Source organism: Camelus bactrianus, chromosome 4 (genome assembly GCF_048773025.1).
Source record: "Camelus bactrianus isolate YW-2024 breed Bactrian camel chromosome 4, ASM4877302v1, whole genome shotgun sequence".
NCBI lineage: Eukaryota > Metazoa > Chordata > Mammalia > Artiodactyla > Camelidae > Camelus > Camelus bactrianus.
The window spans coordinates 84,340,263-84,359,776 of record NC_133542.1 but is presented as its reverse complement, the minus strand read 5'-3'; the positions used below and the strand labels follow the sequence as shown (position 1 = coordinate 84,359,776).

The 19,514-nt window shown below is 41.0% G+C and overlaps 1 protein-coding gene across 9 annotated transcripts in view; it reads right to left on the bottom strand.

The window, feature by feature from the left end:
- Positions 1–3,420: 3,420 nt before the first annotated feature.
- The window catches only part of WNK2 (WNK lysine deficient protein kinase 2), a 116,422-nt gene continuing 100,328 nt past the window's right edge, over positions 3,421–19,514 (bottom strand). For 3 of the 9 annotated variants that reach the window (XM_074363007.1, XM_074363010.1, XM_074363013.1), the window contains 2 exons: positions 6,390–6,501; positions 3,421–3,618 (listed from right to left, as the gene is read on the bottom strand). In XM_074363007.1, coding sequence (XP_074219108.1) covers positions 3,593–3,618; positions 6,390–6,501 — 138 coding nt within the window. In that variant the 3' untranslated portion in view covers positions 3,421–3,592. Of the gene's footprint in view, positions 3,619–3,646; positions 6,502–19,514 lie in introns of those variants that run through there. The other 6 variants (XM_074363004.1, XM_074363005.1, XM_074363006.1 and 3 more) reach the window with 3 other exon arrangements.

Here is a 19,514-nt window from a genome sequence, read left to right as displayed (position 1 = left end):
AGAGGAGGCAGAGAGAGAGGGGAGGCCATGAGGCCACAAGGCACCGTGTTGCCAGCTTTTAATGGGCTCATGTGCTTAAAGTGGAAGGACTAGTCTAACTACCCTGGGGAAGGGGCTAGGACTCCCAGGAAGTTGGGCATTTCCCACTCTCTGGCCTTTTGTGGCTAGCCTTGGGACTGTCGTGGCGCCTGTGGGCGTGTTATTTACCATGCTAATGTTACAATGAGCATATAATGAAGCTCAAGGTCTACTAGAAGTCAACCCTCCCTCTTTGAACATGCTTTAATTTAAAGACTATTCTGTATAATGTAAGTATGACCATTTTTGCTCTTCTGGGTTACCATTTGCCTAGAATATCTTTTTCCATTCTATGACTTTCATTAATTGTGTGTCATTAAATCTCAAGTGAGTCTCATAGACAGTACAAACTGTGCCAGTTTCTCTTAGTTCTGTCTGCCAAGCGGCTGCCACCTTCTCCTCCACGCCTCAGAAGCTCCGCTTCTGTCCCCACTGACCTCCCAGCTAGAGATGGGTTGTCCTAGCACGAAGGTGCCTTTCTTCCTTTGCCACTCCCTCCCTGTGGGACTGGTCCCACACCAATCTTTTTTTTTTTTCCTTCCTTTTTTTTTCTCCTACAGGTTTTTGTGAGGAATCTTCCTATATTTCGAAGGAAGAGACACTCTACCAAAGTTCAGTAGGTGTTCTGTGTGATTCAGTGGGTCTACAGATTTAATTCTTGGTGGATGTGTGGGAGGGCCTGAGCTGTGAGTCCCTCCACTCCGCCATCTTGGCTCTCTCCAAAGTCATATGTTCTTAGTGATTGTTGTGGTCACTTCGCAGAAACAAGGAGGGACCTCCACCCAAAATTTGGCTTGGATATTGATACTGATGATGTGCGTGTGCACACACGCACACACACACACGAGAGGATAGAAAGTTTTGTTACTCACATAAAGAGATTTTAAGGTCCAAAATGGATTGAGTGAGCAGGGCAGGAGAACTGGCTTGTGGTTTTTGCAGTGGTTAGGGAGAAGTGTTAGGATGAGGCCTTCTATTTACAGCATGAATTTCCCAAGGTGCCAAGGGCGGGCTTCTTATCAGCATGCCCAGATGTCAGCAGGAGAAGAGGGAATGTGAAGCTTAAAAGCTGTCAGCACTCAGAAACCAAAAATGGTGTCACACCCTATTACGGTGGCTTTCTGTCTCCTTGTCTTGTCACTTACTGAGGGATAGATACTGAAATATCTGTCTGTGGGTTTGTTTGTTTCTCTTCTCAGTTCTCTTTTTCTCATGTAGTTTTAAAGTTGTTATTGGGGGTAGGAACAATTTGAATCATGTTTTCTCAGTGAGTCGACCTGCTTTCATTATGAAATGGTATCTTCGCTTTCACAATAAGCTTTGCTCTGAAATCCGCATTGTGTGACTCCAGCTTCCTGTTGAATGATGTTAGGATGATATATCTTGATCCGTCCTTTTATCTAAACCTATGTGTCTTTATATGTAAAGTATGTTTATTGTACACAGCATATAATTGGGTCTTTTTTGGATGAGACCAGACACGTTTAGGGTGGTAGGGCCATAGTAATTGGGTCTTTTTAAATCCAATGTGACAATTTCTTTTAATCAAGGTGACCAGACCATTTAGATACCATTACAGAATTGTAGCTATTGATACAGTTAGGGTTAAGTCTGTCATCTTCTTGTTTGATTTTTATTTATCTCATCAGTTCTTTGTTCCCTTTTTTCTCTTTTCTACAATTCTGTCCACTTGAGTTTCTAAACTGAAAGCTCTGTGGCCCTCAGCACTGGTGCACTGACCAGTCCCAGGCAGCTGGCCGAGTCTGTTCACCAATGGGTGCTGTCCCTCCGGTCCATTGTTGCTAATGCTTTAGGGTTGGAGGGGGTGATTCCCCATCTCCCCACGAGTTCACCTGGGGCCCAGCAGAAGGAGCAGTGGGCAATTCCTTCTAGTTTTCTGCCACAAATATGGCTCTATCTCCCCTCCCACCTTCTTTCTGTACATACATACATTTGGTATGCACTTAATTTTAGCTTTAAAATATGTGTGTCCCAGTAGAGACAAGTAGGGACAGTTTCCATCTTATAAACAGATTGTGTACTAGAATTATTTAGAAAGCCACATGTTATGGGCTGAATGTTCGTCCCCCCAACCCCAAAGTTGGTTTTGCAGCTCTAATCTCCAGTCTATCTGTGGATAGGGCCTTTGTGGACAAAATTAAGACTAAATGAGATCATAAGGGTGGGGCCCTGATAGGATTAGTGTGCTTATAAGAAGAGGAAGAGAAAACAGAGCTCATTCCTGCTCTCTCCACATGGACACAAAGAGCTCTGTGGGGACATGTTCAGATGACAGCACCCAGACACCGAGAAAAGAGGCCTCAGGATGAAACCTACCTGCCAGCACCTTGATCCTGGCCTCCCAGCCTCCCGGACTGGGAGAAATAAACATCTGTTGCTTAAGGCATCCCGTCTGTGGTGGTGTGCTACGTCTGGGGACACCTGTGACAACTACAATGCTCTACAAAGCATCTGTGTGCTCCAGTGGTGACACATCCCAGGTGCCGCTGCTCCTGCCCTGCATTCATCACTAAACTGCAGTCAGAGGTTAAGGAAAATAAAGATGCAGTTTCTCCACCCCAGTGTGGGGGTGGCTATCCGAGGCCTCGGGTCCCAATGTCAGCCTCCATTCCCACTGGCCAGGTTGCATCTTTGTTACCCTGTGAGGCCACTAGCAGGTTTCCTGTCTTTCATACTGTGCTTTGGACACCGTACCACGGTGGTGATGCAGCCCTGTAAGGGCCGGCCACCGGCCATAGCCAGGGGTCTCCGACCCCAGGGCTGGCTCCTCCCAGTGACACACATGGATTCTAGAGGAAGGGCCATTTCAGGTCACTGTGGATGCCTGTCCTGTGCATGGGGAATGGATGGTGAGCCCTCAAGACAGAGTGGGGGGACCCAAGGGTCAGAGAAACGAATGGACCTGTGTGCCCAAGGCCCAAGCCTCTGAGCCAAGGGACCAACACCAGAGATGGTCACCATGGTCAGCCTCCCAGGGTCTGATGCCTCATGGGCCTGGAATAGAATGACGGGTGAACACAGGGGCCAGGCCAGCTAAGATCCAGCTGCCTCAGCGGCTTCTCTGAGAGGTCACCTTATTACACATTTGACCCACCCCAGCTGCTATCCCAACACAACGACCCCGAGCTACCAGGGCCACTGTAAAGCACAGTATGAAGTGTCATCACCGCATTCGGGGCCCCTCAGCTAAGGGTACCCACCCCGCGCCCCGGCCCGCTGTGTCGTCCCGGGAGTTTCGCCGACGTCCTCATTTGCTCACCACCATCTCGGGTCACCTGCCTGTCTAGGGGTCACCAGAAAGGAGAGTTTGAAAAACCAAAGTCCTGTTTCCCCCAAAATATTTTTTATTCTTGCTTACATTTGTGTTTCCAATTGTGAATAAAAAATGCTTAGAAAGTGGTTACAAAACATCGTGAACCGGACACGAGGCGTGGGCTCGCCTTCTCGGCGTGAGATGACACGGGGCCTGGCGTCTGGGTCGGCCTGCCTGGGCTCAGTCGGGCTTCTCACTTTCAGAATCTAGAAAACAAAACCGCCACAGCTCATTACAGGCCCAATGCGGTCACATGAGGCCCTGGAAGTGGCCTTCCTCGGAGGGCCAGGCCGCCTGACCACGACCCACGCGCTACGCAGACAGACCCCCCCAGGCTGCCTCTGCCATCTGACTACCTTCCCTGCTGAGCAGCTGCCCGACCAGGCGGGGCCTCCCAGTGCCTGCAACCCTGGAGAGCCGGGTGCCTCTGGCTCCCTGGGCACAGCACGAAGAGCAACAGGCCAAGGTGCCCCTGCCCCTGCTCAGGGCCAGCCCTGGGACAGGGCACGCAAGTGGCCCAAGGCACAAAGCCTGACTGCATCTCAGTGGGGACGTAGGGCGAACAAACCAGGAGGCCACCCAAGCTGGGCGAGGCAGGAGGCAGCACGAACCCCAGCTTGAACATAAGGCCATCAAGGCTGTGCTGAGTTCCAGAGGGCCTCCCCAAACCACAGCCCTGCACCTATAGGACAGCAGAGCCCCTCAGGTGACCCCTGGGCAGGTGGCCCCAGCCCCACCCAGCTCTGTCCACAGTGAGTCATGCCAACCTAGCTTTCTGTGAGACAGCCAACATGGACAAGGGTCAGAGACAGTGTTGAGTTGGCCACAAGACTCACACACTCCATGGGGCAGAGCCCATTGCACATCTAAATACAGGTCAAGTTCAGAATTTGAAAGCCAAGTGAACAGGCCGGCCTAGGCCCGGAGCCAGCAGAGCTGGCAGGGGGGCTCTGCCCAGTGGCCCACTCCCGTCCTGAGCCAGGCTGGCTCAGTGTCAGTCACATGCCAGGAAGCCAGCATCTCCTGCTTAGCGCCCAGGCCCCTCGTGGCCACCCTGTTCTGCTCGGCAAGCTGGTGACCACAAGCATGGGGCTGAGACTGAAGCTGTGCCCAGGACAGGGCAGTGCTGCCTGCCAGCGCTACCCACCCCTGTCCTCCCTGCAGGCTGGCTGGTTCAGCTCTTACAGGGACAGAAGGTAAGAAAAAGAGGTTGTTCCACACTGTTTTCAAGCAAAAATCTTTATTTTTTCTCCATATATACAGACTCTTGGGGATTCTGTACCACTGACCGTTCACGTACAAGGCCAGGACCCCAAACCTCACGTCCGGTACAGAAGGGGGGGGGGGCGGGGGAGGGCAGCCTCCACCACCCTCAGGAACCAGGAATACATGACTCCCAACCAAAGGGCTGAGGGGCACATTACAGAGGACAGAAATCTCTTACTATAGCGTCGTGCCCTGGCAGAAGATTCTGCATAATCACCCAGAAAATTCAATTCTAACTGAATTGATGGAATAATATATATTTAAACCAAAATAATTTAGCTAGTTCTAGTGAAGTCCCGAAAGTATAGCAGTACTGTACAATGCACAGCTGGGCAGCCCAGCCCGCTGCCTCCCAGTGGGAAACGCGAAACGTCTTGGCCAGTGGGGAGTGGGGCCTTCAGCTCCCTCCAAGGGCTGTTTGGTGGATGAGTCCCACTGAAATCTCCAGGAGAGGGACCTTCCCACCCGCAGCAGGGTGGCCTCGGGGCCTGGAGAACCAGGCTGGGGGCCAGAGGTGGGCGGGGCAGCCTGCGAGCAGGTGGCAAAGCTAGGCCCAGCTGGCCACAGGACCTCAGTGCAAACGACGGGAAAGGAGGGCAGGCCGGTAGGAGGGCCGGCAGGCCCCAGAGCAGGAGGGGGCCGTGCTGAGTCTGCAGAGCGGGTGGCCTGCCTGTGCTCCCATACGGGACACTTATCTTTACCTCCCCCCACACTCACGGCAGCCCTGCAGGCTTTGGGTCACGAGGGCGTGTCTGCTTACCTAGCAGGTTGCATACAGCCAAACACAGACGCTGACATTCCTTACTAAGAGACCAGCTACCATCAGCAAGTACGGCCCCGATCACCATGCATCCTGGGCAGCTCGCTGGCAGCGCCCACGACGCCGCAGGTGACAGCATGTATGCATCTGTTTGCTATCAGTGACCATACACAGCCAGAGAGACCTTGTTTTATGAATACAAAGGAGCACTCCCACAGCATTTGCAACTCTTCAATATTCAAGGTCACTAGTTCAATTTTTTTTTTAAAAGCATGTACAACAAAAGTAAAGGTCAGACTTTAGCTTCAGATTTGGAAACCATTCATATCTCTGCAACTTAAAATGGGAAATAGAGATATTAACACACAAGCCAACTGTAAACAAAGTACACCTTTTCTGATACATAATTTTTTAAGAACATCTCTTTCCATCAGGGAACGGAAAAGCTGGAATTCAAGGCACTGTACTTCTGCAGGGTGATTACGAAGTTCTAACCATTGATTCAAGTACAGGAAGTGAGTGCAAAGACAGCAAGTATGGAGCACAGGAACTGAAGAGGGAACAGTCTGTAGCAATAAGGGAAGTAAGGATTGCCACCCATGTGCCACCCGCCCCGGCTGGGTGCCCACGGGCAGGCAGGGCAAGACTCGGAGGCCAAACCATAACCCGACTCCTCCGGGCAGCTCACTTCAGGCTTGTTCCATCTGGCAAGCGGTAGGACAGAGAGCTACGTGATCCGCAGCCTGGGGCCGGGCGTGCTGACCGTGGGCGGCCGCAAGAACACGGGGAGCGCTGGTGCGCCTGCTGCACCCAAGCCTGGCCCCCCAGTGGGGCTCCGGCTGCCTGCCTGGGCTGCCCAGGGCCCCCAGGACACTGGAGCTGGGAGCAGGTTTCCATACTGGCCCGAAGGCAGTGCATAGGGCGGGGCTGGGAGGCAGGAGAGAGCAGTACCTGGCATGGGCACAGGCAGGGCTGGGGCAGCTCCAGGAATGACCGCGGTGGGTAGAGGACCGGGCGCCGGGGCCAGGCATGGCGTCCCCACTGCTGTTCGAGGTGTGTTCATCTACAAAACAAGAAGAGGAAGACACGTGGCTTCTATCAGCTGGCTTCCCTAAGTGGCCCTGGGGCTCCCTGCAGTTTCTCCATCCTCAAGAAAGTGCAGTCTCGGGACCCGCCACGGAGCACCTTTCAATGGGACACCAAAGTGAAAGTGCAGGGTTGGGAAGCAGCCACCCTCCCTCCCTTACTCTGCAAAGCTACAGCCCGGCCACCTCTGGGCCACGTGCCCTGACTGTTCACAGGCCAGAGCAGGCTGCAGAGCAGAGCCCGTAGAACCTGAACCCTGAAGTCACAGTGAGGGGACCACAGACCTCAACCCAAAGGCCTCCTGTTTGACTGGTCAGTGCCATCATAGGAGGACCACAACAGCTGGGAGCTGTGCAGGGTTGTGTGCCCAGAGCCCCGGGGTCAGTGGCAGGACAGCCCCTCTGCTCTCCGCACCCCAGGTACAACCCCAGAGGAAAAATAGCACAAGGAATGAGAAATGAGCTGTAATGGTGAGACCGGTATGGCCGTGATGCAGAAACCTGCTGAGCTACTATAAAGGAGGGTATGGACCAACAGTCTTCAAACCCTGGACACAATGTGGGCAGATCTAACCAAGGAACTATAAGAAAGCTAAAACATCAGAGCCAAGTGAGGTTTGCCCCAGGAATGCAATGCTGCTGCCCCAGAAGAAATCACTGCATCTCACTGTAATTACACCCCCCAAGGGAGAACCCCATGTGATGCTCCCCACAGATGCGGGAAAAGTGTCCGACCAGTTCTACACTCGTTCATGGAAAGGACAGCAGCCGAAGCTGGAGAGTGCCTCCTCCATCCGGAAGGGCTTCTGCAGAACCCGCAGCCAACCCTGTGCTGATGGTGCAATGCCAAACGTACTTCCCCCATCATTCTCCCTGCCCTAGAACACTGTTCAGAAAGTTCCAACCAATAATAAGAAAAAGAATTAGTGGTATAGATTGGAAAAGCAAAAGGAAAACCATCCTTACTTGCAGATGACAAGATCGTGTACAAAGAAAACCCAAAAGAGCAGACAAACCAACTTCTAGAACTGAGAAGCAAATTTAGCAAGATTGCAGGATACAAGGTGAAGAAATCAACCATATTTCTATATACTAGCAACACACAGCTGTAAAGCGAAATTAAAAAGCAATATAATCTACAACCACATTCCAAATATCAACTATCTTCGGGTAAATTAAAGAAAGATGTGTAACACCTTTACACTGAAAACCACAAAATGCTACTGAGAGAAAATTAAAAAGACATAAACAAAGAAATGTCATGTTCATAGAAAGACTTACTACAGTTAACGTATCAAATCTTACCCAGGTGATCAACAGACTCAATACAATCCGAAACAAAATCTCATACAGCAAGTTCATACAAATAAATGGACTGTTTCTAAAATGTAGAAGGAAATACTAAAGACCCAGAAAAATCAAGAAATTCTTGGGAAGGGACAAATTAGAAGTATGGAATTAACAGATACAAACTATACATAAAATAGATAAGCAATAAGGATTTAATACATAACACATGGAATTATATTCAATATATTGTAATAAACTATAACAGAATATAGCTTGCAAAAAAAAAAAAAGACCACTAGCTATGCCTTCAGCAAACAAAAATCAGCAAATGCCAGTGAAGGAAAGAATCTATTTTCCAAGGTTATCACTTATAATATTCAGATGTCCAGTTTTCAACAAGAAATCATAAATCTTTACAAAGAAAATGGAAGGTATGATCCATACACAGGGGAAAAAAGGACAATTTAACAGAAACTGTTCTTGAAGAAGTCTAGATACCGCACATAGAAAATAAAAACTTTAAGTCAACTGTTTTAAACATGTTCAAAGAGTTAAGGAAATCATGAACAAAAAAAAGAAGCCAGGAAAATGACACATGGACAACATGGGAATATCAATAAAGAGACAAACAGTAGTAACTTAAGGTGGAAAAGAATATGAAAACGAATATATGTATGTTCATGTATGTCTGAAGCATTATGCTGTACACCAGAAATTGATACAACACTGTAAATTGACTATACTTCAATAAATATAAATATATATATATATATATACACAAAAAAAGAGAGATAAGTAATAAAAGGAACCAAATATTACAGCTGAAAAGTATAACAACCAAAATTAAAGTTCCACTAGAGGGGCTCACAACAACAGATTTGAGCAGGCAGAATAAAGAATCAGCAAACTGGAGGCCATACAATTGAAATGATCAAGGCTGAGGAGCAGAAAGAAAAGAAAAAAAAAATGAAGAAAAGGAAAATGTACAGAGCCTAAGGGATCTGTGGTATACCAAGGAGAAGAGACAGGGGAAAAAAAATACTTCAAGTGCAGAAAGAAAAGACTGTCAACCGAGATTCTACATCTAGCAAAACGATCCTTCACGAAGAAGGGGAAATTAAGACACATGGATAAATGAAAACCAAGAGAAGTTGTTACTAAAAGATTTGCCCCACAAGAAATGCTTAAGGGAGTCCTTCAGGCTGAAATGAAAGAATAGACAGTAATTCAAAGCTATGTGAAGAAATAAAGAAGGGAACTACATAGTTAAATGCATAAGCCAATAATATGGTCCTCTTGGTTTTAATTCTTTTTCCCCTATATGAGTTAAAAGGCAAAAGCAATATATAATAATTATAAACCTATGCTAATGGGCACCCAATGTCCAAAGATGCAATATGTGACAAAAACAACACAGAAGAGGCGGGACAGAAATGTAAAGGAACAGAGTGTTTGAAACAAAGCTGACATTATAGGTTGTTATAAGTTTAAGGTTTTAATTATAAGTCTTAAGTTAACCAAAAAGAAAATAACAAAAACATATACAGAAAAGTAAAAGGGAAGTGGATCAAAATTATACACTACAAAAAAACTCTAAAATTTTTGAAAAGACAATAATGAAGGAATTGAGGGGAAAAAACCCTTTAAGACATACAGAAAACAAACAGCGAAACAGCAGAAGTCCTTTATAATCCATTAATACTTTAAATGTAAATGGACTGACCTCTCCAATTAATAGGCAGAGATTGGCAGAGTGAGAAAAAAAGCATCATTGATCTATAGAGCTGAAGAACACAATAACTAAAATGAAAAACACACTAGAAGGAATTAACAGTAGACTAGGTAATACAGAAGAATGCATAAGTGATCTGGAAGACAGAACAATAGAAATCACCCAATCAGTACAGTAAAAAGAAAAAGAAATTTAAATGAGAACAGTTTAAGGGACTTCTAGGACAACATGAAGCATGCTAACATTCAAAATATAGGGGTTCCAGAAGAAGAGAGAAAAGAAAAGGATCAAAAATGTATTTGATGAAATTATGGATGAAAACTCCCTGAACCTAAAGAAGGAAACTGATATTCAGGTACAGGAAGTACAGAATGTCTTAAACAAGATGAACCCAAAGAGATCCATCAAGACACATCAAAGAGACCCACGAAAAAAATTTAAATGGCAAAGGCTGAGGATAAAGAGAGAATTTAAAGGCAGCGGGAGAATAACAAAGAGTCACATACAAAGGAAACCCCATGAGTCTATCAGCTGATTTTTCTGCAGAAATTTTGCAGCCAGAAGGGAATGGTGTGACATACTTACAGGGCTGAAAGGGAAAAACCTACAACCTAGGGATACTATACCCAGCAAGATTATCATTCAGAACTGAAGGAGAGATAATAAACTTCTCAGATAAGGAAAAACTAAACCAATCCTAAAAGAAGTGTTAAAGGATCTTCTCTAAGTGGAAAAGAAAGATGTAAGAATTTAAACGAAGGAAAAATCCCACTAGTAAAGACAAATATATAGTAAAGGCTGTGGATCAACCACTTACATAAGCTCATACAAAGATTAAAAGACAAATTTGGGAAATCAACTGTAACTACAATAAACAGTTAAGTTATAAATGGGAAGATGTAAACTATGACATCAAAAACACAAAATGTGGAGGAGGGAAGTGAAAATGTAAACTTCTTAGAATATTAACTTAAATGATTACTAGTTTAAAACAAGTAGACAGTACCTTCTCAAACTATTCCAATAAACTGAAGAGAAGGGAACACTCCCACATTCATTCTGTGAAGCCATCATTACTCTGATACCAAAACCAGACAAAGACATTACAAAGCAGAAATTACTGGTCAATATCTCTGATGAATATAGATGCAAAAATCCTCAAAAAATACTAGCAAACCAAATTCAATAATATATTTAAAGGATCATACACTATGATCAAGTGGGATTTGTTCCATGGATGCAAGGATGGTTCAATATCCACAAATTGAAAAATGTGATACATCACATTAACATATTGAAGGATAAATATCACATGATCATCACAATAGACATAGAAAAAACAGTAGGCAAAATTCAACATCCATTCATGATAAAAACTCTCATCAAAGTTGGTATAGAAAGAACTTATCTCAACGTAACAAAGGCTATTTATGACAAACCCACAGCTAACATCATACTCAGCAGTCAAAAGCTAAAAGCTTTTCCTCTAAAATCAGGAACAAGACGAGGATGCTCACTCTGGCCACTTCTATTTAATGTAATATTGGAAGTCCTAGCCACAGCAATCAGACAAGAAAAAGAAAAGCATCCAAATTGGAAGGGAAAAAATAAAACTGTCACTATTTGCAGATTACTTGATACTACATATAGAAAATTCTAAAGTCTCTCCACTGAAAAACCATTAAACTAATAAATGAACTCAGTAAAGCTGCAAGATACAAGATTGAAATACAGAAATCTATTGCTTTTCTTTACACTAATAATCAACTATCAGGAAAAAAAATGCAAGAAAACAATCCTGTCTAAAAATTGCATCAAAAAGAATAAAATACTTAGGAATAAACTTAACCAAGGAAGTAAAATATCTGCACTCTGAAAACTATGAAACATTTGTGAAGGATTTTGAAAATGATTCAAGGGAATGTAAAGATAACCTGTGTTCTTGTATTGGAAGAATTAATATTATTAAAAATGTCAATACCACCCAAAGCAATCGGCATATTTAATTCAACCCCTATCAAAATACCCATGGCATTTTTTCACAGAACTAGAACAAATAATCCTAAAATGCATACGGAACAAAGACCACAAAGACCCCAAATCGCCAAACAAATCTTAAGGAAAAAAACCAAAGCTGGAGGTATCATGTTCCCCAACTGTACTACACTATGCTATACTACAGAGCTACAAATAGTAATCAAAACAGGATGGTACTGAAAAAGAAAAAGACACATAGATCAAAGGAACAGAATACAGAGCCCAGAAAGAAACACACTTCCGATCAATTAATCTAAAACAAATGAGGCAAGAATACACAATGAGAAAAAAGCAGTCTCTTCAATAAGTGATGCTGGGAAAACTGGACAGCTACATGCACATGAATGAAATTAGACCATTTTCTCACACCATCTACGAAAATAAACTCAAAATGTATAAGACCTAAATAAGGCCGGAAACCATTAAATTTCTAGAAGAAAACATAGGTAGAAGAATCTGACATAAATTGTAGCAATTTTCTTGATCAGTCTCATAAGTCAAAGGAAACAAAAGCAAAAATAAACAAACGGGACTTAATTAAACTTAAAAGCTTTTGCAGAACTAAAGAGACCTTTGACAAAACAAAAACACAAACTACTGAATGGGAGAAAATATCTGCAAATCATATGACTGATAAAGGGTTAATATCCAAAATACACAAACAGCTCATACAACTCAGTATCAAAAAAAAAAAAAAACCCAAAAACCAAACAACCTGATTAAAAATGGGCAGAAGATCTAAATAGACAAATCTCCAAAGAAGACATACGAAGTTTTTTAACTACCAAACTGGGTAACCTAGATGAAATAGACAAATTCCTAGAAACACCCAACTACTAACCTGACTCAAGAAGACACAGAAAATCTGAATAGACCTATAATAAGCAGAGAGATTGAATTATTCATCAAAAATCTTTCAAAAAAGAAAAGCCCAGGATCAGATGGCTTCCCTGGTGAATTGTACAACTTAAGAATTAACACCAATATTCCTCAAACTCTCAAAAAGTTGAAGAGGTGGGAACAATTCCTAACTCATTCTATGTAGCCAGCATTACCCTGATATCAAAGCCAGATCAAAACAAAACAAAACAAAAATTACAGACTAATACCTTTGATAAATACTAACGGAAAAATCTTCAATAAAACATTAGCAACTGGATTCAGTAACACATTAGAAGGAGCATACACCATGACCAGGGCAGTTCAACATATGAAAATCAATCATTGTAATATACTGTTAATAGGATGAAGGATTAAAAAATACATATAGGATCATCTTAATCCAGAAAATAAAACATTTGGCAAAATCCAACACTCTTTCATAACAAAAGCACTCAACAAATGAAAAATAAAATAGAATTTTCTCAATACAATAAAAGCCATATATGGAAAAACTCATAGTTAACATCATACTTGATGGTGGAAGACTAAAAGCTTTTCCTCTAAGATCAGGAACAAGGCAAAGATGCCTACTTTTGCCACTTCTAGCCAATATAGTATTTGAAGTTCTAGTCAGAGAAATGAGGCAAGAAAAGGGAATGAAAGGCATCCAAATTGGAAAGGAAGAAGTAAAACTATCTGTTCAGAGAGAACATGGTATTATATGTAAATAACCCTAAAGAACACACACAGATACACACACTGACACACACACACACACACACTGACACACACACACACAAACTGCTAGAACTAACTCATGAATCCAGCAAAGCTGCAGAATACAAAATCAACACGACACAACCAGTTGCATTTTTTATACTCTAGCGATGAACACTCTGAAAAGGAAATTAAGAAAACAACTACATTTAAGGATAGAAAAGAATAAAATACTTCGGGATAATTTACCAAGGAGTTGAAAGACTTACACACTGAAACTACAAAACACTGCCCAAAGAAATTTGAAAAGATGTAAATAAATGGGAAGACATCCCATGTTTGTGGATTTGAAGACTTGTTATTTTGAATATGTCAGTACTATCCAAAGTGAATCTAAAGAGATTCAATGTCTCACTATCAAAGCCTCAATGGCATTTTTTCTTTTTTTAACATTTTTTATTGATTTATAATCGTTTTACAATATTGTGTCAAATTCCAGTGTAGAGCACAATTTTTCAGTTATACATGAACATATATATATTCATTGTCACATTTTTTTTCTCTGTGCGCTACCATAAGATCTTGTGTATATTTCCCTGTGCTATACAGTATAATCTTGTTGGCATTTTTTCAAGAAATAGAAAAACTCATCCTAAAATTCATTTGGATTCTCAAGGGATCCCAATAACCAAAACAATCTTGTGAAAGCAGAGTAAGGTTGGAGGACTCACACTTCTTGACTTCAAAACTCACTACAAAGCTACAAAAATCAAAACAGCATGTTATCAGCAAAAGGACAGACTACAGACCAATGGAACAGAATTAAAAATCCAGAAATAAACCACTGCATGCATGACCAACTGATCTGCAACAAGTGTGCCAAGACTATTCAGTGGGGGTAAGGACAGTGTTTTCAACAAATACTGCTGGGACAACTAGACATCCACACATAAACAAATGAAGACAGGTCCTTACTGAACACTCTATATAAAGATTAACTCAAAGTAGATAAAAGCCTAAACATAAGACCTACAGTTATGAAACTCTTAGCATCTTTAAAGATCTCTTTATTAAACCCTTAGAAGGAATCATGGGGGAAAAGCTTTATGACACTGGATTTGGCAATGACTTATTATATAATACCAAAGACTTAGGCAACAAAAGAAAATAAATAAATAAACTGGACTTTGTGCAAACTAAAAACTTTAATGCATCAAAAGACATTATAAACAGAGTAAAAAGGTAACCCACAGAAAGGGAGAAAATTTTTGCAAATCATGTATCTGAAAAGGATTGATATCTAGACTGTAGAGAGAACTCCTACGATTGAATAACAACAAAAAAAGAAACAACTTGATTTAAAAATGGGCAAAAGACTTTAATTATTTCTCCCAAGAAGATGTACACAATGGCCAATAAGCACATCAAAAGATACTTAACATCACTGATATTAGGGAAATGCAAATCAAAATTATGAGATACCACTTCACCTATTAGGATAGCTACTATTTAAAAAAATCAGAAAATAAAAAGTATGGGCGAAGATGTGGAGAAACTGGAACCCTCGGGTACTGTTGGTGGGACTGTAAAATGGTACAGCTGCTCTGGAAAGCAGGTGGGTGATTCTTCAAAAAATTTAAGCTAGAATTACCGTTTGGTCTAGTGATTTCATTTCCAGGTATACATCCAAAAGCAGGGACTCAAAGAGATATCTATACACCCATGTTCATAGTAGCATTATTCATAACAGCTAAAAGGTAGAAGCAATCTAAGTGTCTATCAACAGATGAATGGATAAAAAAACGCGGTACGTATATACAATGTACTATCACTCAGTGTTAAAAAGGAAGGACATTCTGACATATGCTTCAATATAGATGAAACTTAAAGACATTATGCTAAGTGAAACAAGCCAGCTATAAAAAGACAAATACTGTACAGTTCTACTTATATGAGATCCTAAAGAAGTAAAATTCATACAGACAGAAAGTAGAATAATAGTCGTCAGGGGCTGGGGGGAAGGAGGCATATACAGGCAGTTATTTTACACTGGATGTAGAGTTTCAGTTTTGGAAGATGAAAAAATTCTGGAGACGGAAGGTGGTGCTGGTTGAACAACAATATGAGTGTAATTAACGCCACTGAACTGTACACACTTCAAAATGGTTACGATGTTAAATTTTATGTTACGTGCATTTTACCACGATTTAAAAAAATCGAACCTTGAAAACTTTGAAAACTAAGTGAAATAAGCCAGTGACAAAGGGGAAAATATTGTATGATTCCACTTATATGAGGTACCAAAAGTAGTTAAATTCACAGAAACAAAGTAGAACAGAGATACCAGGGACTGGATAACCAGAGTGACCAGAAAGAGGGATTGCAGAGTTATTTCTTAAGGAGTAGTTTCTTTTGGGAATGATGAAAAAGTTCTAGGATAGTGGGGATAATTGCACAACACTATGAATATAATTAATGCCACTGAATTATACACATAAAAATGATTAAAGTGGTAAATTTTATGTTATATAGGTTTACCACAATAAAAAGAATAGTTTTGTTTTTTTTAAACCACCTTGGTAAGAATTCCAGACACCTGGACAACAGGATGAGCTGAGCTGACCAACAGGGCGTGGCCCAGCACAGATACCAAGAGCTCCTGAGGGGGAGTCTGGACAGCAGAATAGAGATGAGCCTGCCCAGGACTCAGGGTGCAGACCCCACAGGGCCTTGGTCCAGAATAATGGAGAATGGATCTGATGAGTTAAACTCACAGAGGTGTGGTTGTCAGGAGGGAGCTACAGAAGATGAACAGAGGAGGTTCAGACGGGGAGTATGGACGTGAGAGGGAATGAAAAAGGCTGACCTCAAGCATCCAGGGAGCAGTGACCAAGACCGACAACTGGGGTTAAAAATCCAGTCCCAGCAAATTTTAAAGAACTGAAGCCACACCAAGTTTATTCTCCTATGAGACTCCTCAAGACTAAAAATAGATGTACCATTGACCCAGCAATCCCACTCCTGGGCATATATCCAGAAGGAAGCCTAATTCAAAAAGACACCCGCACTCCAATGTTCATAGCAGCACTATTTACAATGGTCAAGACATGGAAACAGCCTAAATGTCCATCAACAGATGACTGGATAAAGAAGTTGTGGTATATTTATACAATGGAATACTATCCAGCCATAAGAAAGACAACATAACGCCATTTGCAGCAACATGGATGTTCCCGGAGAATGTCATTCTAAGTGAAGTAAGCCTAGAAAGGGAAAGAAAAATATCATATGAGATCACTCATATGTGGAATCTAAAAAAAAAAACAAAAAAAAGACAAATGAACTTAAATATGAAACAGAAACAGACTCACAGACATAGAATACAGACTTGTGGTTGCCGAGGGGAGGTGGGTGGGAAGGGACAGGCTGGGAGTTTGAGATTTGCAGATACTGACAATTATATATAAAATAGATAAACAAGTTTATACTGTAGAGCACCGGGAAATATATTCAAGATCTTGCAGTAGCTCATGGTGAAAAAGAATATGAAATTGAATATATGTGTATCCATGTATGACATTGTGCTGTACACCAGAAATTGATACAACATTGTAAACTCACTATACCTCAATAAAAAAAAAGTTTATTCTCCTATGACAGTGCAATTAGGCTAAAAAAAAAAAACACTAATAGAAAGATCACGAAGAAATAACTATATTACTTCAAATCACCATGTAAATTATAAAATATTTTGAAGAGGTAAAAGAAAGTGCTAAGTATCAAAACCTTTGGAATGTAGCTAGTACCATTAGAGGGACTTTTATAGCCTTAATGCCTCAAAATCAATGCACTACACATCTGAAGAAACTTTCTAAAACAACAACAAAAAAAGTAACACAAAGACAGAAGGAAAGAAATAATAAAAGGAAGAAACTAATAAAACATATAATGAAGAATTACCATCAAAGACAAAATGATGAGTTCTTTGAAAAGGCTAATAGGATTTTTAAACCCCTAAGGGAACTGGATAAGGAGAGAGAGAAAGAGAGAGAGGGAGGGAAGGAGAAAACACACCCATTTAAGAGAAATCACCCATTTAAGGAATACAATATAAGACATCAATGCAAATCCTGCAAAATGTGAAGAGAAGTTATTATAAACAGGTTTACACCAATTAATTTGAAAACTTAGATAAATTTAGAGATGTACCAACTGCTAGAAAAGTACAGTGTAACAGAGAGAAGAAATAGAAAATCCAAATAAAGCTGTAAAATAAATTGAATCCATAATGAAAACCTTACCCTCCAGAGATGGAGAGATGCATGATAAATATAGCAAAAAGTCAATCATAAATCGGAACATTCTCTAACACCATATACAAAAGCAAACTCAAGATGGACTAAAGACCTAAATGTAAAATCAAATAGTCTAAAACACCTAGAGGAAAACACAGGCAGAACACTTTGACGTAAATCACAGCAGTATTTTTTTGGTTCCATCTCCTAGGAGAAATGGAAATAAAAGCAAAAATAAACAAATGGGACCTAATTAAACTTAAAAGCTTTTGCACAGCAAAGGAAACCATAAACAAACAAAAAAGACAACCTACAGAATGGGAGAAAATATTTGCAAATGACACGACCAACAAGGGATTAATTTCCAAAACAAATGAACAGCTCATACAGCTTAACATAAAACAAACAAACAAACAAACAAAAAAAACCCAATCAAAAAATGGGCAGAGGACCTAAAAAGACATCTCTCCAATGCAGACTTACACATGGCCAACAGGCACATGAAAAGATGCTTAATATTGCTAATTATTAGAGAAATGCAAATCAATACTACAATGAGGTATCACCTCACACTGGTAAGAATGGCCATCATCAAAAAGTCTACAAATAATAAATGCTGGAGAGGGTGTGGACAAAAGGGACCCATCCTACATTGTTGGTGGGAATGTAAATTGGTGCAGCCACTATGGAGAACAGTATGGAGGGTGCTTAAAAAACTAAAAACAGAGTTACCATATGATCCTGCAATCCCACTCTTGGGCAGATATCCAGATGAAAAATTCTAATTCAAAAAGACACCTGCACCCCAATGTTCATAGCAACACTACTTACAACAGCCAAGACATAGAAGCAACCTAGATGTCCATCAACAGATGAATAAAGAAGATGTGGGAGATATATATGTGTGTGTGTGTGTGTGTGTGTGTGTGTGTGTGTGTATATATGCAATGGAATATTACTCAGCCATAAAAAGAATGAAATAATACATTTCTTAATCCATTTGCATAAAATGGATTTATTAATCCATCTGCAGCAACATGGATGGACCCAGAGATAACATATTAAGTGAAATAAATCAGACAGAGAAAGATAAATATCCTATGATGTCATTTATAAGTGGAATCTAAAAAAAAATGATACAAATGCATTTATTTACAAACCAGAAATAGACACCCAGATGTAGAAAGCAAACTATGGTTACCAAAGGGGAAAGGGAGGCGGGGAAGGGATAAAATAGGAGTTTGGAATTAGCATACACAAATTACTGTATATAAAATGGATAAACAATCAGGACCTATTATACAGCACAAAGAACTATATTCAGTGTCTTATAATTATAGATTACTATATAAATATACATATACAATTGAATCATTTTTGCTATACACTTGAAACTAACACAACACTGTAAATCAATTATACTTCAGTAAAAAAATGTTTAAAGGCCTTGGCATAATAAGAAACAAAATCATGTAAATGGAGCCTGTGAAGGCCAAGTTGAAAGACTGATCATTAAAGCACATATTTGAAAAGAAAAAACATTAATAAAACATTTGGCAATAAGCCAAGATACAAATACAAGAAGAGTGTGAAATTACATGTTGGGAGAAGGACTTTATGTGGCCCAAATTTTCCATATACCAAAAGAAAGATTTTTTTTTAAACAAAGGACAGCTTCTCTTTAAAAAAATAAATATAAGACAGCTTCTCTTTGGAATATAATTCCATAAGTCCTTTTGAAGTAAATGAAAGCCTAGAATGAATGCAACAATCATCCTATGAGTTACAGACTTTAATATATGCTTCTTGAATAACAATCAGAGCTAGGACATCTGTTTTTTTTATATTTTTATTTAAAGTTTCTCTTTTAGGCTCTTATTCATTCATTAAATGTTTATCAAATAACTACAACACAGCAAGAATGTTCAGAGATGGAAGCAACTCAGACATGTTAGTGTCTTTGAAGAGGTTTTGATTAGGCAGGTAGAGATTTATGTGGAAAATTAAGCATTATAGGTGAAATGAAAAGCATTTGTAT